Source organism: Onthophagus taurus, chromosome 2 (genome assembly GCF_036711975.1).
Source record: "Onthophagus taurus isolate NC chromosome 2, IU_Otau_3.0, whole genome shotgun sequence".
Lineage (NCBI taxonomy): Eukaryota > Metazoa > Arthropoda > Insecta > Coleoptera > Scarabaeidae > Onthophagus > Onthophagus taurus.
In genome coordinates, this window is record NC_091967.1 from 16,031,875 (window position 1) to 16,051,129 (window position 19,255).

The 19,255-nt window shown below is 30.9% G+C and overlaps 1 protein-coding gene and 3 long non-coding RNA genes across 4 annotated transcripts; 2 read left to right on the forward strand and 2 right to left on the reverse strand.

The window, feature by feature from the left end:
• Positions 1 to 905: 905 nt before the first annotated feature.
• Positions 906 to 7,441, forward strand: LOC111426942 (erythroid differentiation-related factor 1). Its single transcript, XM_023061849.2, has 7 exons — positions 906 to 1,322; positions 1,376 to 1,733; positions 1,786 to 2,076; positions 4,696 to 5,339; positions 5,394 to 6,522; positions 6,584 to 6,896; positions 6,948 to 7,441. The coding sequence occupies exons 1-7, from the start codon at positions 1,105 to 1,107 to the stop codon at positions 7,352 to 7,354; spliced, it is 3,360 nt and encodes a 1,119-aa protein (XP_022917617.1). The 5' UTR covers positions 906 to 1,104; the 3' UTR covers positions 7,355 to 7,441.
• A 2,956-nt stretch (positions 7,442 to 10,397) lies between these two features.
• LOC111427032 (uncharacterized) lies at positions 10,398 to 11,191 on the reverse strand. The gene is made up of 4 exons (XR_011639851.1): positions 11,051 to 11,191; positions 10,842 to 10,972; positions 10,645 to 10,781; positions 10,398 to 10,589 (listed from the first exon to the last, which is right to left on the reverse strand). It is a non-coding gene; the product is annotated as an uncharacterized lncRNA (long non-coding RNA).
• A 2,365-nt stretch (positions 11,192 to 13,556) lies between these two features.
• On the forward strand, positions 13,557 to 15,517 carry LOC111427036 (uncharacterized). Its single transcript, XR_002707893.2, has 3 exons — positions 13,557 to 13,698; positions 15,115 to 15,265; positions 15,327 to 15,517. It is a non-coding gene; the product is annotated as an uncharacterized lncRNA (long non-coding RNA).
• On the reverse strand, positions 13,721 to 14,514 carry LOC111427034 (uncharacterized). The gene is made up of 4 exons (XR_011639740.1): positions 14,371 to 14,514; positions 14,168 to 14,298; positions 13,971 to 14,107; positions 13,721 to 13,915 (listed from the first exon to the last, which is right to left on the reverse strand). It is a non-coding gene; the product is annotated as an uncharacterized lncRNA (long non-coding RNA).
• Positions 15,518 to 19,255: the final 3,738 nt, after the last annotated feature.

Here is a 19,255-nt window from a genome sequence, read left to right on the forward strand (position 1 = left end):
CTTTCACAAAGGTTTCTTCGTCTTTCTTTTACCACTTCATATTTGCACTCATATTTAGAGTGTATGATGAACCCACAAATGACAATTTTATGTAAGCAAATTTCTCTTTCTTTTTCAAAACGAATTCGAAGCAATGAAGAAATGCGAACCCTTGCGTCTTTTTGATTATCATTGGAACCCAACGTGCTGACATTTTTCTGAAACCCCATTGCTTTTTCATGACTGATTGGACACTTAAATAGCTGACACCAAGTTCTTCCGAAATCTTAAGCACAGTGAAGCGTCGATTCCGTTCGATAAGCTCACGAATACGTGCTATGCTTTCATTAGTCACATTGGGCATGCAGGCTGCGGTAAATTTCGACTGAAAGAATTAAAAAACTACACATGCAATAGTTGATAAGCAATCTTGGCCAATTTTTGGTTTTGAATGTATGTAGCTTATCTTTCTCCAGTGTTGAATGATTAAAGTTGGTTGGAACTTCTTGTATTTTTCAACGACTTTACATCCTTTTTATCGAGCAAACCTGATTTGATGCATAATTAAAGTTGATGAATTGTTCAATTAGCATGTAATACAGTAATACAATGAACCTTTACTTGTGTTCACTCTTTAAACATTAAGCTTAGTTAAACGTTACATTAAATAAGCATTTCTGCATCCTATTTTTCAAGTTTCATTGCTTTTTTCATATTTATATATACTTTATATTATTATATTTAAAATATAGTGGTGACATCTAGTGTCCAAACTAAATAACTGTAATTAAAAGTATAGCAATTAAAAAAAAAAGATTTTATTAAATTAACAATAAGATACATTTTATAGACATTTATTTATTTATAAATTAAAATTGTTAATTAAAAATAAAAATTTATTTAAATGTAAATTTCAACGCTGTCAAATTTGACATTTCAAAACAAATTGTTCGAGAATTTTCTAGGTTATGCGACGTTATTCTGTAAACTGGTCGATTTGGAACGATCGTAAGTTAGAAATTGCAATCAAAGCACCGATTCAATGTGTATTTACCGTCCATAATCAGACGACAAAAGTTAACCCTTAATCATATTAAGTGTAACTAAAGATCGTTCAATATAACCATGTCTAAAAATCAATCGGAAAACGATGAAACAGTACGCAAAGAAGTTGAAAATATCAAATCTACAGCCGTTGTTAAGTATTCCGTTCCTAAACCTGCCAGTTTTAATAAACTACAATGCAATACTGATTTAAATTTACCACCATCAAATTGGCTTAGTAGTTCAGCTGATTCTTACGGGTTACAACATGTTTTGTATCAACCGAAAGGATTTACAAGGTAAATATAGGCTTGTTTTTTAAATAAATTAAGTTAATTTGAATTTGTTGTAGTTTTCGTATGGCACATATGTTTCCGGATTGCGTAGGGGAAGTAGATGTAGTTTCAGATTCTGAAAATATAAAAAAGTTATTAAAAATCCCCTACCAAAAAGGTCAGATAAGTATGGTAGTACATAGAATTGAAAATACACTATTATTAGATGATTTTGATATATACAAGCACATATTAAGAACAGCCGAGACCGAATGGGGTTGGCTCAAAAAGTTTTTTTGTGAAAATGTTGAAAGAGAAGTGGTTAATGAAGATAGAACATTATATATGAAAAATAAAAAACATAAAGCTCTTAAACAGAAAAGCCTTGTTTCAAAGTTTTTATATCATAGTTTGGTTCCAAGTGAAAATGATGAAGTAAATCTAAAATTATTTTTAAACTATCTTATTATTATTTTTTTAATTTTAGACATTGGGTGATGATAGGTTTTTTAAATGTGATACTTTACAAGGTCCATTATTACCAGAGCCTTCACCTTCGGAAGAAGTACCAGATCCAGGATCATTCGATCAACCATTTAATCGAAACGTTGTTTGGTCATTTGAGGATATTGATATGCTACTTGGAACTGATATGCCTATTTTTGGTGGAGGAACACATCCTTGTATATCACTTAGATTAAATGACATGAGTAAACCGATTAATGTTTTAACTGGAATTGATTATTGGTTGGATAATTTAATGTCAAATGTACCAGAGGTAAAAGTTATTTTTTACCATATATATCTAACAACCAGAGTACCAACAATTCTTAATTTTGTTTTCAATAAGTATTATCAAAGTGGTATGCTAGTAAAAAAAATTATCCACTGTCAGATTTAGTCCAGAAGAATGTATTGTACAAACTAGTGTTATCACAACTTCATATCCTAAATTTTTGACATGTTTATAGTGAAAACATTTATCTCATATTTTGTAGCTATGTGAAATACAGCCATGTCAGTAATATAAATGTAGGCTTCCAGGTAACAATAAGAACCCTCCTAATAAAGACAAATAGAAAAACATTCAATGACAACTTGCTTGCTATATGCTATACAAGATTAAAATTTTTAACTGGGTTTTTGGTTATAAATGATTAAAAATAAAAGAAATAACACCATAGCAGAATAGTCATACCTGAGTAGGTACTTTATTTTAATTAAATGTAAATATTTCTGTACTACAAAAATAATAAAAACGAAATAAACCAAAACATAAAATAAGCAATAATAACAAAATAACAATTCAAAGCAATTTGTCACTTTTCTACACCACTACATGTAATTGATTAGTATTAAGGAAAAGCAGTTTCTTTACTTTTCTGGACTAATTCTATTTCATCTTTCTGAAATAATTCCAGCTTTAGAGAATAGGAACTGAAGTGCAAATTATATGCGTATTCATCTTCTTTGTCATTATCATTTCCGCATGGTTTGATTTTCCGTTTCTTGTTGACTCTGCAGTAGTTTTGATTTTACATGGTTGGTTAACAAATCCAATTAATTTAAATCGCGGATCTAGAAATGTCGAAACAGCTAATGTATTGCACATTTCTATATTATCAAATCGACTAATCAGCTGAGATTTTATTTTTATGATTATTTGTTGTATGATATTTTCGCAAATATCAGCAAGTCCATGCCTTAAAGGGATTACCAAAGAACCTGTGGCCTAGTTTTCTCTAACGATTTTCTCCTACTTCTCTTCTGTCACATTTTCCATTCATCTGAACTTAACACAGAAATATCTGCATCCAATATTGCTATGGTACTTGTGATGCCATTTTCTAATTCGACAAATCGGCTCAAGATATAATAAGTCGAATTCCAGTTGGTAGAAACATTTTGCAAAGTTTTAATGGCGTTTTTCCGGAAGTTTCTTGATAATTTGATAATTTTTCATTTGTAATTGTACTTCTTTTAAAGTGGGAGACAGTACATACATAAAAATTAATGCAGAACTTTCTGACAACGATAACAGTCGTCATAACCATTAAGTTCTGGTAGCTTTGCGCTGGGAAGAACAAAGGGAAAAGGCCTAAAATACCATCTATTCAACATTGGACAAGCTGATGATCAAACTTCCCGACTTTACACCGACACATCAGAGACCGTTGAACATATTCTGTATGAATGTGTCGTTAGTGACATAAAGGAACAAGACCTTGGAGCAATAGTCTCGAGTGTTCTCCAGTGTTGAACGATTAAAGTTGGTTGGAAAAGCAGTGTCTTTACTTTCTCTGGACTAATTCTATTTCATCTTTCTGAAATAATTCCAGCTTTAGAGAATAGGAACTGAAGTGCAAATTATATGCGTACTCACGCCACCATTTGAGTGGATGTTCATGTCTTGGCAATAGATCTTGTTCCAGGTATCTTTCTATTTCGATCATAGCCCTGGAATTAGAAGGAGGGTAGCTTTTATGTTTCATGGTTGATTTTTTTTCTAATATATCCCACACCAATATTTCATCTTCTTTATCATCATCATTTCCGTCAAATTGCGCATCTTCCTGCATGTCGTCGTGCATGGTTTGATTTTCCGTTTCTTGTTGACTCTGCAGTATTTTTGATTTTACAGCGGCAATTAGTGCTTTTTTGGCATTTTCTGCGCATTGTTGGTTAACAAATCTAGAATCTAGAAATGTCGAAACAGCTAATGTATTGCACATTTCTATATTATCAAATCGACTAATCAGCTGAGATTATATTTTTATGATTATTTCTTGTATGATATTTTCGCAAATATCAGCACGTTCATGCCTTAAAGGAATTACCAAAGAACCTGTGGCCTAGTTTTCTCTAACGATTTTCTCCTACCTCTCTTCTGTCACATTTTCCATTCATCTGAACTTAACACAGAAATATCTGCATCCAATATTGCTATGGTACTTGTGATGCCATTTTCTAATTCGACAAATCGGCTCAACATATAATAAGTCGAATTCCAGTTGGTGGAAACATTTAGCAAAGTTTTAATGGCACTTTTCCGGAATTTTCTTGATAATTTTTCATTTGTAATTGTACTTCTTTTAAAGTGGGAGACGATCCTTTTTATTTTTGATATCAGTAAGGAAATATGAGATGTTTCCAAACAATTTTGCAATACTAAATTTATTGAGTAACCAAAACATCCAAAATGGTTCAGTTTTAGTTCAGCAGTAATAACATTTTTAATATTCGATGTCAGAAACAGCTAGTATAACTTTATCTGCTATATTTTCAATCTGAAATTATGTTTATTATGTGTCCTTCCATTATTTTATAATCTAGTAAAATCGTTTTTAATTCAGAGTTTTCATTTATCAAATTAAAGCTAATTTTACGTTAATTTTAGGTAGTTATGTGTTATCACTTAAACGGAATAGTTCAAAAATACGAATTAATTAAAACTGAAGATTTACCACAAATGGACAATTCCAAGTTTTCTCCAAAATTGATTCGAGATGTAGCTCAAAGTATCTTATCCTTTTTAAAATCAAACGCGACTAAAGCGGGTCATACATATTGGTTGTTTAAAGGAAAAGACGAAGAAGTTATAAAATTATACGATTTAACATCGTTGTGTTCTTCCCCGACCATTGATAACGATCAAAACCCATTTACAGTTCCCGTAGCTATGCTTCTATATAAAGTAGCGAGGAACATGAAAAGTAATTTAGATAGGAGACAACCGGGGACTGTGCGAATGCTTCTTAAAAATTGTATAAAGTTACTGGACGAAGAAAAATATCCAGAAATTGTTACTTCTTCGCATTTTATGTTAGCTGATTTGTATATTCCATCAACAACTAATCCAGATAATCCCGAATTGGAGCAAACTGATAGTGAAGATACTGAATCGATTTATGATGATGATATACACGAAAACGATAACGAATGTCCAACTAAAATTTTAATATTAAATAAGGAAACGTTAGATGAAAAATTTAATAATTATTATAAGCCACCACCGCCTATTGGAGGATTACTAGACGATAGGTGATTTAATTAGTATTTACTTAATTAATAATAAAATTCATTTAAATTACTTAGGTGCACTCAAGGTATTTTACATATTGCATCCGGTTTAAATTGCATCAAATATTTTCACAAACGTGATTTTCCTAAAGAAGAAGAAAACGTGCCTTTCGCAAAACCGAACGAAGCGATACCGATGCCGTACGCAAAGTTAAGTTCAAAAGATAAAAAAGTAAAAAATAAAAAGTCGAAAAAGAAAAAAGGACAAAATTTACCCCTCCTACCAAAATGCTGTGATAACAATATAAAAACCGAAAATATCTCATGGAACGATCACTTAAAATCGCTTCTTTATGAAAAGGCTGTGCTAATTTACGCTATTTTAACTGAAAGACATTATTTGATGAAACGTTATGGTGCTTGTTTAAGAACGATTGGTTTATTAGTGCGATGTTTAAACATCCTCACAGAACTTAAACATCCAAATTTAATGAATATTTTACAAGATAATTGCATTTTAGCTAGAGCTGGTGATAGTTGTATTATGATAGTTCAATATTGGTCTAATAGTAACGAATACAACGAAGAATTGCATTCTGTACCAGATGAAGATGCAAAAATGTTACTCCAAATAGAGGAAGATGAAAGAATCTTTAATATAAATCTAATAAATTCACCGCTTAAAGCAATATTTATTTACGAAATACGCACAATCGAGCAAATGCTTTTAAACGCGATAAATTGTTATGAAGGTGCAAAAAGCATTTGTGATTCCACGAATATGTTACGTCGCTTGGGAAATGCTTTAAATGAGGTCGGGTCGTTTTATTTAAATAAAGCGAAACAAGCGGAGAAATTAGATGATATACTCGAAATTGCTAAAAAAGCCGAGAGTCATCTAAAAAAAGGTATTGAATTGTTTGAAAATGCTAAAGATGCCGCAAATTCCGCTTTGCTCTACACAAACATGGGACATTTACATCGCCTATTAGCACATCATGTCAGTTATCCAGAAAAAAGGGGTCAATTAACTGCCAAGGAAAAGTTTCATTATGAGAAATCTTTTGAAAATTATAAAAAAGCTTTGCAAGTTTTGGGTGATCGAAAAAATTCACCGCAAGTTTGGGATGCTGTAAGATGGGAGTTATCAACTGCTTTATTTAGTATGGGAACTATTTTACATGAATATCCAACTTCACAACTGGTAATAAAACATAATCGTTTTAATAACAATATTATTTACTTATTTTTTTAAATTTATGTAGAGTCGCCCAGAGGCCGAACGCGAAGTTATAGAAACTTTACAGAAAGCTTTACTTTATTGCGATTTAGATAAAGATAATTCGAAATATCCATTGTACTTATACAGAGCGGCGAACATTCATTATCGAATTGCTAGTCTTTATCACAGCCAATTATGGAGTACTCAATCATGCGATACAAGTCGAAAGAATGCAATTCAATTAGCCAAAATAAACTATGAAAAATGTTCTAAATTTTATAAAGCATCAGGCGATGCTGATCAATTTTTAACCGCTCAAATGCAACTCGTTTCTTTAATGGAATTTTTAGCAGAAAGTAAGTTAATTTATCGTATTATTTTATAACTTAAATATTTTTTTATTTTAGCTACAACCGCAGCTTATCCTAAATTAAAATATCTTAAAAGTGGTTTAGAAGTAATACTAGATGTCCAAGAAGTTATACAAATGCTGGTTGAAAGAAAAATTGATATTCCAGAATCAGATGTTGCGGAATTTATGACAAAACGAAAAGACACGTCTTATAAATCTTATAGTTCTTTGCTAATGCTTGTAAAGCAAAGATTGCAATTTATACTGAAAAGTTTAATTAAAGTGTGTTTAAGTAAACCATGTGCTTATAAAGGTTGTGATCAACTTGTTAATGTTTACAAAAAGTGCTACTCGCTTACATTTGATTTGGAAAAGTGTGAGGAATTTTATGGGTTTCTTGAAAACTTAAATGAAATTTTAGTAAAGGTGCAAAGTATTTTGATGAAAAATAGCGATACATAACACAATAGCTTACTTAAGTTATATTTTTATATCTTAAATGTTACTTTATTTCACTTATTTATGAATACAATAATTAATTTATAATAATACGTTTTGTTTTTATGTTTCATCTAATTTTAGTGTTATTAATTTCAATCATTTCAACAAAATAAATTAACTAATTTTTGGTATTTCTTCATATGTTAATACGTTAACTACCAGAATGTTTTTTTACTGTAAAATTTTCATTTTTTGGCGCATGATGTGCAAAGGTAAATAATTTTCAATTATTTATTACCCCTGTAAAGATAATCATAGAAGTGCGTATTGGTCATAATGACCGAGTCGGCGCTGTATTGGAGCCATTGCGGAAGAACTATGGTTATGGGCAATTGGTACACTAGTCTCTCATTGGCAGAATAGTTGCTAGATAGACAAACACACCTAATTGGCATTTTGAGGTAGATCCGCACGAACTGATTCAAAAAACCACATCAGTCTGGTGAAAATATTGCAAAAGAGATAAGCGGAACGTCCTGATGTTCTCTACAAAGCACTCAGATTCACAATGTTCGCCCATTAAACATAAGAAGTGGAAGCCGTCACGACAAGCAGAAATTTTCTTCGCGTCATGAACTGTCTGAAAGTGAGATCTGAGCGAGATGTGTTATGAAATGGCAAAATCAAATCACGGATGGCGTCTAGCGAGGAACTTAGAGTATTCGAACCTACTGTAAAGAATGTGATGGGAGTCTCACTCATTTGTGTATTAAGTGTTTTAATGAAAAACATTGCTATGGTGTGGAGTGACATCCTACATTATAAGGATCCAGCACTCTGCTAGTAATATGTAGAATGAAAATTCTTTAACTAGCTCCTGAATATTTGTTAATGCCATTCCTGTATTCGATAATTTCTTCCACACCACTACAATATTGATCAAAACTATGTCAGGACTAACTACAGAAATTCAATACATAGTATATATGAAGAGTTGAGAACTGTTTTGGTGATAGTTTGATATAAAAAGTTGTGGATATTAATGAAAAAATTAAGAAACATTCTTTAATAGATAATAATAGAAATTCTTGAATAGGCGAAAATCATCATAGTGTAGTTTAAAAATACATTATATCAAATTGTACGATAATAATGATGTATGTGGATAATGTTGCAGCAATCTAAAAATGAAAGAATTAAAAATCTTACTAATTTTGGTATCAAACGTTTTACTGTGTACACTAAAGATAAATCGATCGTAAATAATCCACCTGGAGCAACTTTAAAGTTTTCGTGATGAAGTTGTAGATAAAAAAGTTTCACCTAAAATAAAATTAATAAATTAGCAAATAAATTAAATGATTAATTCACTAACGTCTTTTAAAACGCCGCTAATACGTGAAAAATCCTTTTCTCTCATTTTCGTTATAACCATTTTTACCTGTTAATGATTTTTTAAGTACACTTAAATTAATTTTTGCTTAATATTAATACTTACATGTTTATGACATAAATGAGACGGAATAATAATTATTGCCAAACAAAATATACAATCGAGTGCGCGATATATAGAATATTGTATGTTAAAAAACCACAAATTTGTGTTTTTGCTTCCATATAATTTCGAAACGATATTTTGGATGTGTATGGAATGTAAAATAATGTTTTCTCCTAATACTATAACAATAGGCATAGCAGCTGTATAACAAAATACTCTACATGTATGCAAACATAATAAAACAAATTTACGAAGTTTCAACATATTCTCGTCCAAAGATTGTATCGATTGAGACATATTGTTCTGTTTCTGCATGTTGTGTTGGTATAAAACTCGCATATTATTTCTTACTATTAATAACATGTACATAAATTCGATTTTAAGCACCATGTAAGGTAAGTCTAAAATCAATCTAATTGCATCGGTAATTTTATCGTTTATAGTGTTTATACTATAAGATTCATGGTCTTGCGTATGTAGAAGGAAAAGAAATCGAATATTAGAGATGATTTGTAGAAATAATACCACTACAACCCATCGCTTCAAATTTTTGTTTATATCTTCGAATCCTAAATGTTTCAAAATGTCCTTCAAATAATAACAGTTCTTTATAATTAATTTTGACTCTTCATCATAACCAAATCTTCTTATATTAAAAAATATCACTTTTATTGTTGTTACAAGTACGGCCATTTTATTAATAGCTTCAGAATAACTATTGGCTTTATTTGTAAGTGTAGAACATGTTATATACACGATCAATAGAAATATATCTACGAACAGGAGAATTTTCTTATAAGTAGGGGTAGTTATTAATGTTTTAAAAACATAGGAGGAGTCCTGTATTCCAAGAATTGTTTGTAAAATTATTATTGGATTTTTATCATCAATTTGGACGTTTTCTTCCATAATAATATTTAGGTTCGTTCGTAAATTCTTGTAGGTATATGAAGTGTTGTATTGATATTCACAATACAATCATTTTTCTTTATCTACACCATCATTTATTCTAATGAAATTGACTCAAATGGTTAATAAATAATATATTTCACGAATATGTCTATTGACCTTTGAACGAAAATATGGAAAAAAATAACTAATAAAGTACAACAATTTTATTAAAAAGATATTTAATTTAATAAATTGCTGTTTTTGTCGAAGTAAACTGTTATTTATTTCCCTTGAACTGATTTAATCAACTCAAAGTTGTATACAAATTAAAAATGTTTAGACTATTTTAACTCCATCCAACGTAGATAATATTTATTTCGAATATCGACCACCTTATTCATTCTGTTCATATCACATCAGCAATATATGATAGAAATCATAAAGGTAAATGGCGGCAACAATTATAAATTTTAGGCAAATTTTGCCCATTTAGACAAAGATTAACAGGATTAACGGTTCGACTAGGTACCATTTTGCCTTAAATGTTATAGGAACCTCGTCGAAGCGGCTTAGGCATAGATTTCCACTATTATTAGGCTAGTTTTCAATTTACAATGGACAAATGGTCTCAATTTATCAGTGGACATGAAAATGTGAGAAATTTCAAAAGCATCATTTCTAAGTTATAAATCTTTTATTTTAAATTAACACTCATAGGAATATTTAAGAATGATATTTAAGATATTTTTTCACAATCTGTCTCAGCGCCATACGTATAAATAGGCAATCCACACTTTTTAACCCCCTCCAATGTTGTTAGTAAAGATCGTTTTTGATTTCGCGCTTTGGTATAAACTTGCAAATCATCTACAAAACAATGTTAAAAAATCATGACCTATTTTTTGCGTTAATATATTCCTACTTGTAGTTATATCGTATAATACAGCATATTTCGTACAATCCGTATCTAACATTACCATCACGCTTGAACTATTTGGTGACCGGTAAAAAGAAGCATTTTTATCCCTCATGGCCAGGTAATTGTGTACTGTTTTTACACTAGAAACGCAAGTTAAATATAAATTTAGTTTTAACATAAATTTTACATTTTTCTTTTACTTATTCTTAATTTTTGTGTCGGTAATAGCAATATATCCATCACTAAACTGGGTCATGTTGCGAAATATGCAACAATTTTCGCAAGGTACGTTTCCGGCAATTTGAAACCATCTCGTACCGTTTGATACGCACTGAAAGAAAAATTCGAATTAAGAATATTATTATTAAATTATATACATATTGTATTAATTAGTTTTTAAAAAATTTACTGATTTTTCGCTGAATGATTTAATTGGCTCCGGTTTTAAACACTTTAGTACGGATCCAGTTGTTAGAAAGATTATTCCAAAAAATACTATAATTAATGCTTGGTTAGCCATAGTGTATCGCGTGGCGCATCATTTACAATTAGTGCGAGTTGATTCTTAGGTGGATTTAAATACTAACAACAATAATTGTAATTTTTCAACGGGCATGTTTAATAAGCTCGTTAAAAAATTTTTTATACTCCTACTTTAATGAGGATAGTTTTTTTTTTATCTTTTTCTGTCTTAAGTATTTTTCAGAAATTTTTATTTCAAATGAAATAATTCTTCCCAAAGGTTATTATCAATATTGTTACTTCACATAATTAATACGGAATGAATCAGAAATGTACCACTACGACCCATCGTTTCAAATTTTTATCTACATCTTCGAATCCTAAATTTTTCAAAGTGTCCTTCAAATAATAAAAGTTCTTTATAATTAATTTTGACTCTTCATCATAACCAAATCTTCTTATATTAAAAAATATCACTTTTCAAGTTAAATAATTCGACGATGACAAACAAATTGACTGATTGAAAAAGTTTCTAGATTAGCCTTGGGGAGAAAATTGAACAAGCAATAATAATGAAATGCAATTAGAAAAAGAAGCAGTGATATTAGTCGAGGTTATTCAAACTGCAGTATGGGAAAAGGAATGGAGTAGCAGGAAAAAACTAGCCTGAAAAGATAAGGAAATTAATCATAGAAAAAGCAAACTTAGATGGAAATGTCAACAGACCAAGAGTGAATACAGAAACATGATAAACTTCTGTGTGCAATTGAAGCTAAATAGCCTCACAACGCTAAACCGCACTTTGATAAGAATGATAAGAACTTCATTGAAGCTGAATACTCCTATAGACGTAATGTGTCAACCTCTTAATAGTCCTGACAGTAATGTACTAGATCTCGTTTTTTTTTTCAATGCTATACAAGCATTTCAATACCAAACTGATGCTTCTAATATCGATCACCTTATTCATTCTGTTCCTATCACATCGGCAATACATGATAGAAATCATAAAGGTAAATGGCGGCAACAATTATAAATTTTAGGCAAATATTGCCCATTTAGACAAAGATTAACAGGTTCGACTAGAACAGGTACCACTTTGTCTTAAATGTTATAGGAACCTCGTCGAAGCGGCTCAGGCATTGATTTCCACTATTATTAGGCTAGCTCTCTAAAGAAATTGTATAACTAGAAGCCAACGTTCGAGTGTTTGTTTTGGTATGGGTCCCACTGACAGTGGCGTATATAGTTATGGTAAAATCAGACATACACAGTGGCGTACATGAAGAAATGTAAAACTTAAAACTTAACTTATGAATATAAATTTTAAAATAATTCTCATTGATTTGAAAATAATATTTGTTTGTTTAACATATTTATGTCAAAGCCTAGGTTCTTGATTTATTAACTTGGTTTCATTAAATAACTTTATGTTAATAAATTTTGTTGTTATTAACTTTATACGTTGTATTTCATGCCCATCAATAACATCATCATACGTATGATCTCCAAAAAGATCATATATGTTTTGAGGTAAACCTAATAAAATAGAATTAGTTAGTTAACTTTAAAAGTATGTTCTTGTTATTGAATAATACATTTTGTCGTTTATACTCTCTAATAATTTTTTCGCTAATTAAGTAAAGTTTGACTACAAACTCAGAAGCTTTAGTCAAAATCCCATAGGTCTTTTGTATCTTTAGCATTGAAATATCACTAGTTCCTTCTACTATGTTTAAAGAAAATTGGCAGGTAATATTAGTTTTTAAAGTGGTAGTTAAATGCAAATGTTGTCTAAGTTCGCAACGTCTATAATGTCCAGTGTTTCAATTTCATCATTTTTATTTTTGAGTATTGATGAACAATTTAAAATATTAGTATAATCTAATGCAATTGCATTTCCAGATTTTGCCCCTTTACTGCTGGTATGTACGAATAGTTTTTTGTATTCTTGTTCGAATTGTAGTGCAGTAGGATTGTTACAATACCTACAACGTCGCCTAACTGCACTAAAAAAATCTCTAAATGGTTTTGTGACAATGTATAGTTAAAAATAATCTTTTTTCTATCTTTAGGAAAACTGGAATCATTTTGAATGAAATCTCTTTTTAGAAAAATATACCGTATTTTTGGGACTATAAGACACATCTCAAATTTAGAGACGATTTACAGAAAAAAATATTTATTGGTACCTTCGGACCATAAAACGCATCCAAAGATTGAGTCCATTTTTTTATGTAAAAAGGAGCGTCAGTCCTAAAATACAGTACTACTAAAATGTTAACTTCGCCAAAGCCAAACCACAAATGCGTGTACAAGCCTTGCTTACTTAGGAGAGAATTATTCATTTATTAGGGTTCGATAAACATTAATCAGGTACATTTATTTTCAAAGAAATCATAAAAAGATTGGCCTGTTCGGAAATATTCGGTGATCGTCGGCCGGACTGATTGTGAGTTCACATATTTGGTGAAAATGTAAACAGAACACCCAAAACACATCGAACGTTGACTTCAATTCTTGGTGTTTATATGTGCTTCTAGTAATACAATTTCTTGGGGATAATTAATTCAATTTATCAGTGGACATAAAAATGTGAGATATTTCAAAATCATCATTTCGAAGTTATAAATCATTTATTTTAAATTAACACTCATCATAGGAACATTTAAGAACAATATTTAAGATATTTTTTCACACGCTGTCTCAGCACCATACCTATAAATAGGCAACCCACACTTTTTAACCCCCTCCAATGTTGTTAGTAAAGATCTTTTTTGATTTCGTGCTTTCGTATAAACTTGCAAAACATCTACAAAAAAATGTTAAAAAATCATGACCTATTTTTTGCGTTAATATATTCCTACTTCTAGTTATATCGTATATTACACCATATTTCGTACAATCCGTATCTAATATTACAATCACGCTTGAACTATTTAGTGACCGGTAAACAAAAGCATTTTTATCCCTCCTGGCCAGGAAATTGTGTACTGTTTTTACACTAGAAACACAAATTAAATGAAAATTTAGGGTTTGTTTAAATTTTACATTTTTCTTTTACTTATTTTTAATTTCTGTGTCTGTAACAGCAACATATCCATCATTAAGCTGGGTCATGTTGCGAAATATGCAACAATTTTCGCAAGGTATATTTCCGGCAATTTGAAACCATCTCGTACCATTTGATACGCACTGAAAGAAAAATTCGAATTAAGAAGATTGTTAAATTATATATAATATTGTATTAGTTTTTAAAAAATTTACTGATTTTTCGTTGTATGATTTAGTTGGTTCCGGCTTTAAGCACTTTAGTACGGTTCCAGATGTTAGAACGATTATTCCAAAAAATACTAGAATAAATTCTTGGTTAGCCATAGTATATCGCGTGGCACATGAATCATTTACAATTAGTGCGAGTTGATTTTTAGGTGGATTTAAATACTAACAATAATAATTGTAATTATTCAACGAGCTCGTTTAAAAAATGTTTATACTCCGATTTTAATGAGGATAGTTTTTGCGTCACAAGCAGATTTTTTTATATATAAATCTTTTTCTGTCTTAAGTATTTTTCAGAAATTTTTATTTCAAATGAAATAATTCATCCCAAAAGATTAAGACTTATCAATATTGTTACGTCACACAATTAATAGGGAATTGTATGAATCAGAAAGGTGTTGATCATTTTTTATTATTTTCGCTCAGTATTTCTTATCTTTTTTTATTTGACTCAGTTTTGTACATACGGTGAGATAACAAAATTCGTGTAGGGGTATAAATATACAATTTAAAACATTACCTACCCAGCATCCTACGTAATTCAAGAAACTTGTAAGTGTTGCTATTATAATAAATATATTTAAACGGTTTTAATGGATTTGGTTTAAATCCTAAAACAAACATGTGAAATGTTCATAAAAAGATATAATTTAATTATGGATTAAGATAATAAAATTAGTTACACAAGTTTTAAATTGGTACAAATAAAAAAATATTTTTCTTTTGTAGATCATACCACGGTTATTATGAGTGAACGTACTAATTTTGGGCCATCAAGCCAATCCGTTGTTTGCCCGCATTGTAATCATAGCGTAAACACAAAAATAAAGCACAAAACTAATGCTGGGAGCGGTATTGGATCACTTTTTGGTTACCTCCTGTAAGAATAAATTTGGTTTTATTTAAATTTTAACAACGAAATTATTTTTTTATTTTTCAAGCTGTGGGCTTTGTATCTGCTGTCCGTGTTGCTGTGAATCATGTATGGATGTCAAGCATTATTGCCCAATATGTAAACAATCTTTGGGAATATATAAGATTTAATTCCAATAATAATAATAATCACGATTTGTAATATTAATCAGAATACATTCGCTGTTTAGTATTGTAAAATAAATGTTTTTGAATGCAACTAGATATATTTTTATTTCGAATAATTTTTGATATATATTTTCGCCAAATTTTCATGATATAAATGTAGAAACTGCAGAAAATTGGGGCCTGGGGTTGTTTGGCTGCCCTCCAGGGGGCAATAGGACCTAGAACTAGAAAGGTTCGGTTTTAGCCGTCTTAAGAGACGCACGACTAAACTGCTTCTGGTTCTAGATCTAATAAGGATCTAATGTTAGTTCTAGTATTTGCTAATTCAAAGTGTGAAAGAGTAGTTGCCTACCCATATGTGACGTCTTCGAGCTATGCACAAGTTCCCGTAATGTAGCAATCCTCTTAGATTCTACCGTTCTTGGTCTGAAGAAAGAATAAAGTTATTTCCGAAACTTGATTACAAAAACAAAGACAACGTTGTCCATCAATCGCATATTCTTTTAATTTATATTACGTAAATTAAACAGTTTCTCATTAAATTAAGTGTAGTTAATCGATAATAATATAAGCAAATTGATAGTAAACTTTACCCCCTATAAATTACAAAATGTAATATGTGCCGATTATATTAATTTATTCTTCGTATCAATTCGATAAATGCTACGCACAAAAATCGTTAGCTCGCGAGTATACAAACTTTGTACTTTAATAATGTCTACGAACTATGAAAGTATATTACTAAAACCTTTAACACGTCTTTTAAATTTTGTGGGAATAGATCCTTATCGAAAATATCAAATTTACTCTAAAATTCTTGTTTATTTAGATACTTTATTAACAGTACCATGTGTTCTTTTTACGATATTTAGTGGTGGAAATACCTATTATGACGTACTACAAAAAGTATTAATATTGGTGTTATTCGTGAAAGTAATTTCATTAAATATTAGAAGACTAATATATGGCAAAACTGCATTAAAAGCAAACAAAATCATGCAAGATGTTAGCGAAAGATTAAAATATTATGGTTTTAAAAAAATAAGTCATCGTGCGAGAAATATTGGTTTTTGCGTTTTCTGCGTAATGTTAGGATTTAGATTTACGTATATTTCAATATCTGTTATAACAGGAATAGAATTTATTGGTGTAAAAGAAGTCGTTATTTATATATTAATTAGTATCTTAGAATTTTCTTATATCGTATTAAAAACTGAATATGTTACAATCTTATTAACATTAGAATTTTATTTCGAACAAATATATAGAAATCTACTTATCATTTGCAATGATGATAACATTTTTAACGAAAGCAATCTTGTTAAAAGAAATGCTTTAACCAAAAGTTTGTTCATGTTGTGTGAAGGGACGAAAAAATATTGTGATGCTATGGGGTTGCCAATTATTACGGCGTTAGGAGAAGCGATTGTTGTTTTATCTGTTAATATACAAAACGGCATGTCAAAATTATATGGGAGCAAAAACACAGATCAATTCTTTCTTAAAGCACAAATTTCTATTTGTTATATCGTTGAGTACTCGTTGTCTTTAACAGTTATTATCCTCCCTGCTCATTTATGTACAATTAAAGTAAGTAATTCTGTATAAAAAAATCAGACAAATACTTAAATATTAAAAGATTAATTAATTTGTATGTTGTAATTGTTTTAGGTAAACAAAATTAAATCCGTTTTAAAATATATCTCTGTGAAACATTGCAAACCGATTCTCATAGATGTGAGTATTAACAAATCAAGAACATTTTGCTAAAATTGTATTTAGATAAAATTGTTTTGTTTGGAAGTGCTACATGAGGACTTTAAATTAAAACTAAGTGGCTTATTTGCAGTAGATCTGAGTTTAGCTTATACGGTAAAAAGTAGCGGAATTTACTAAAACTAAAGTAAAGAAAAATATTCTTTCTTGCAGATTATTGGCACCCTAACAACATATATCGTAATAATAGTTCAATTTGATACTATGTATTTCACATAAAATATTAGCTTTGTAAAGTTACATGTAATACTAATAATACCAATACAAATGCAAATATTGAGAAGCAATAACTATATCGATCGCTTAATCATCACTATAAGGAACATTCTTGGGCAAAAGCAGTCTCCATTATCAGAGTTGTTATTGCCAAAGTACAAATGAGATGAGCTGTAATTGCACATCAATTAGAAAAGTTGTTGATAACGGGGAAGAGACTTATTAATTAGTTTCCATCCAGTAAAACATCGTATCTCAAGAACCACTTGAGATGTGATGAAGAAATAAGCAACATTTTAAAGCAAATTTAATGCCATATTAGTACGAAGGCTTTCACGGCCGGTGTGAATTAAACTAAGATTAGAACTAACACTAGAAACTTTCGGGTTTTGCCGTGCGTCTTTTAATAAAAGGTTTGACGTTTGGGATGCCATGATGCAACCTTCTTCAGAAACTGGTTCGAAGTGACGAGATCAAAAAATCGGTAACTATATATAAGTCGGAAAAACTAATTAATAATCAGTTAACGCTAATTACAAACTAATTAATAACTAATTGCGTCGCGTCCGGTGTGAGGCGGGAAGAGGTCTTCGTGTTCACCACCATCTTCCATGTTCTGCTAAGCTCCCAGCCATCCTCTCTGTTGACGTTATTTTTATGTCGGTGAATCTCTATGGCTTCTCTTGTCAGTCTTTGGTAGTATCTGTTGTCCCTAGCCAGCACCTTTGTTTGTTCGAAGTCTATTCGGTGCCCCTCTGCATGGCAATGTTCCGCAACCGCCGACTGCTGGATCTTCTTCAGCCTTACATCCCTCTCATGCTCCTTGATGCGGCACTCGACGTTGCGTCCAGTTTGGCCAACATAAACCTTCCCACAACTAGACGATAGTCGATAGACTCCCGCTCCTTTTAATGGAGTTAGTTTGTCCTTGGCTATCGGGAGTGTGTTCCGAATTTTGCTGACCGTGCCGTACCGCACTACGATGTCGTTCTTCTTGAGGTGCCTAGCAATTCATTCCGTTACACCTGAAACATAGGGAAGACAGATAAATCCAAGTGGTTTTGTACTTACCGTGTCCTCTTTCTGCTTTCGCTGCTTGATGGCCTGGTTGATGTCCCTCGAAGTGTATCCATTCTTCTGCAGCACGCCTCGTAGAAAGTGTTGCTCCTTCTTCAAGTTCTCTCCTTCACATAGTCTCGCTGCTCGCTGAAATAATGTACGGATCACGGACCTCTTCTGTTGGGGATGATGATGTGAACATGTTCATGATATGTGAACATGAAGTTTCTAGTGTTAGTTCTAGTTTTAGTTCTAATCTTAGTTTAAATTTAATGCAGATTCAAAGTGTCATAAATAATTTCTTAATTCCCATAAACATAGTTGTTATTATTTTTAAAACCAACAATCAAATATACCGAAAATTTGATTATAACACATTTTAAACGGAGAAGTTTGATGTGTTTAGAAAATATGGTTCACACTAATTACTTTTAGGAACAATGTGTATTGTACACCTCAATTATTGTTAAACAAGAATCGAACACTACTCGTGCTCCATATTTACAAGTAACTTGAGATATTGGCTAAATTTTCAATATTCTTCTGCCAACACACTCATAATAAAAACTTGAACTCATATCTATCCTCTTCTGCTACTTTGTCGTTTTAAAAGTTAATCAAGTCTTGGTTGGTCAAGTCTTGCTTCTTCGTGTGCCGCGTTGCATGCTCATCTTGGGTTGGGTTTGCCATTATATATCCAGCCAAGCCAAAACTTTATAAACGACATCTACTTGGTTTCCCAGAAAACACATAAAACATGCATTACATCGTGTTCAAA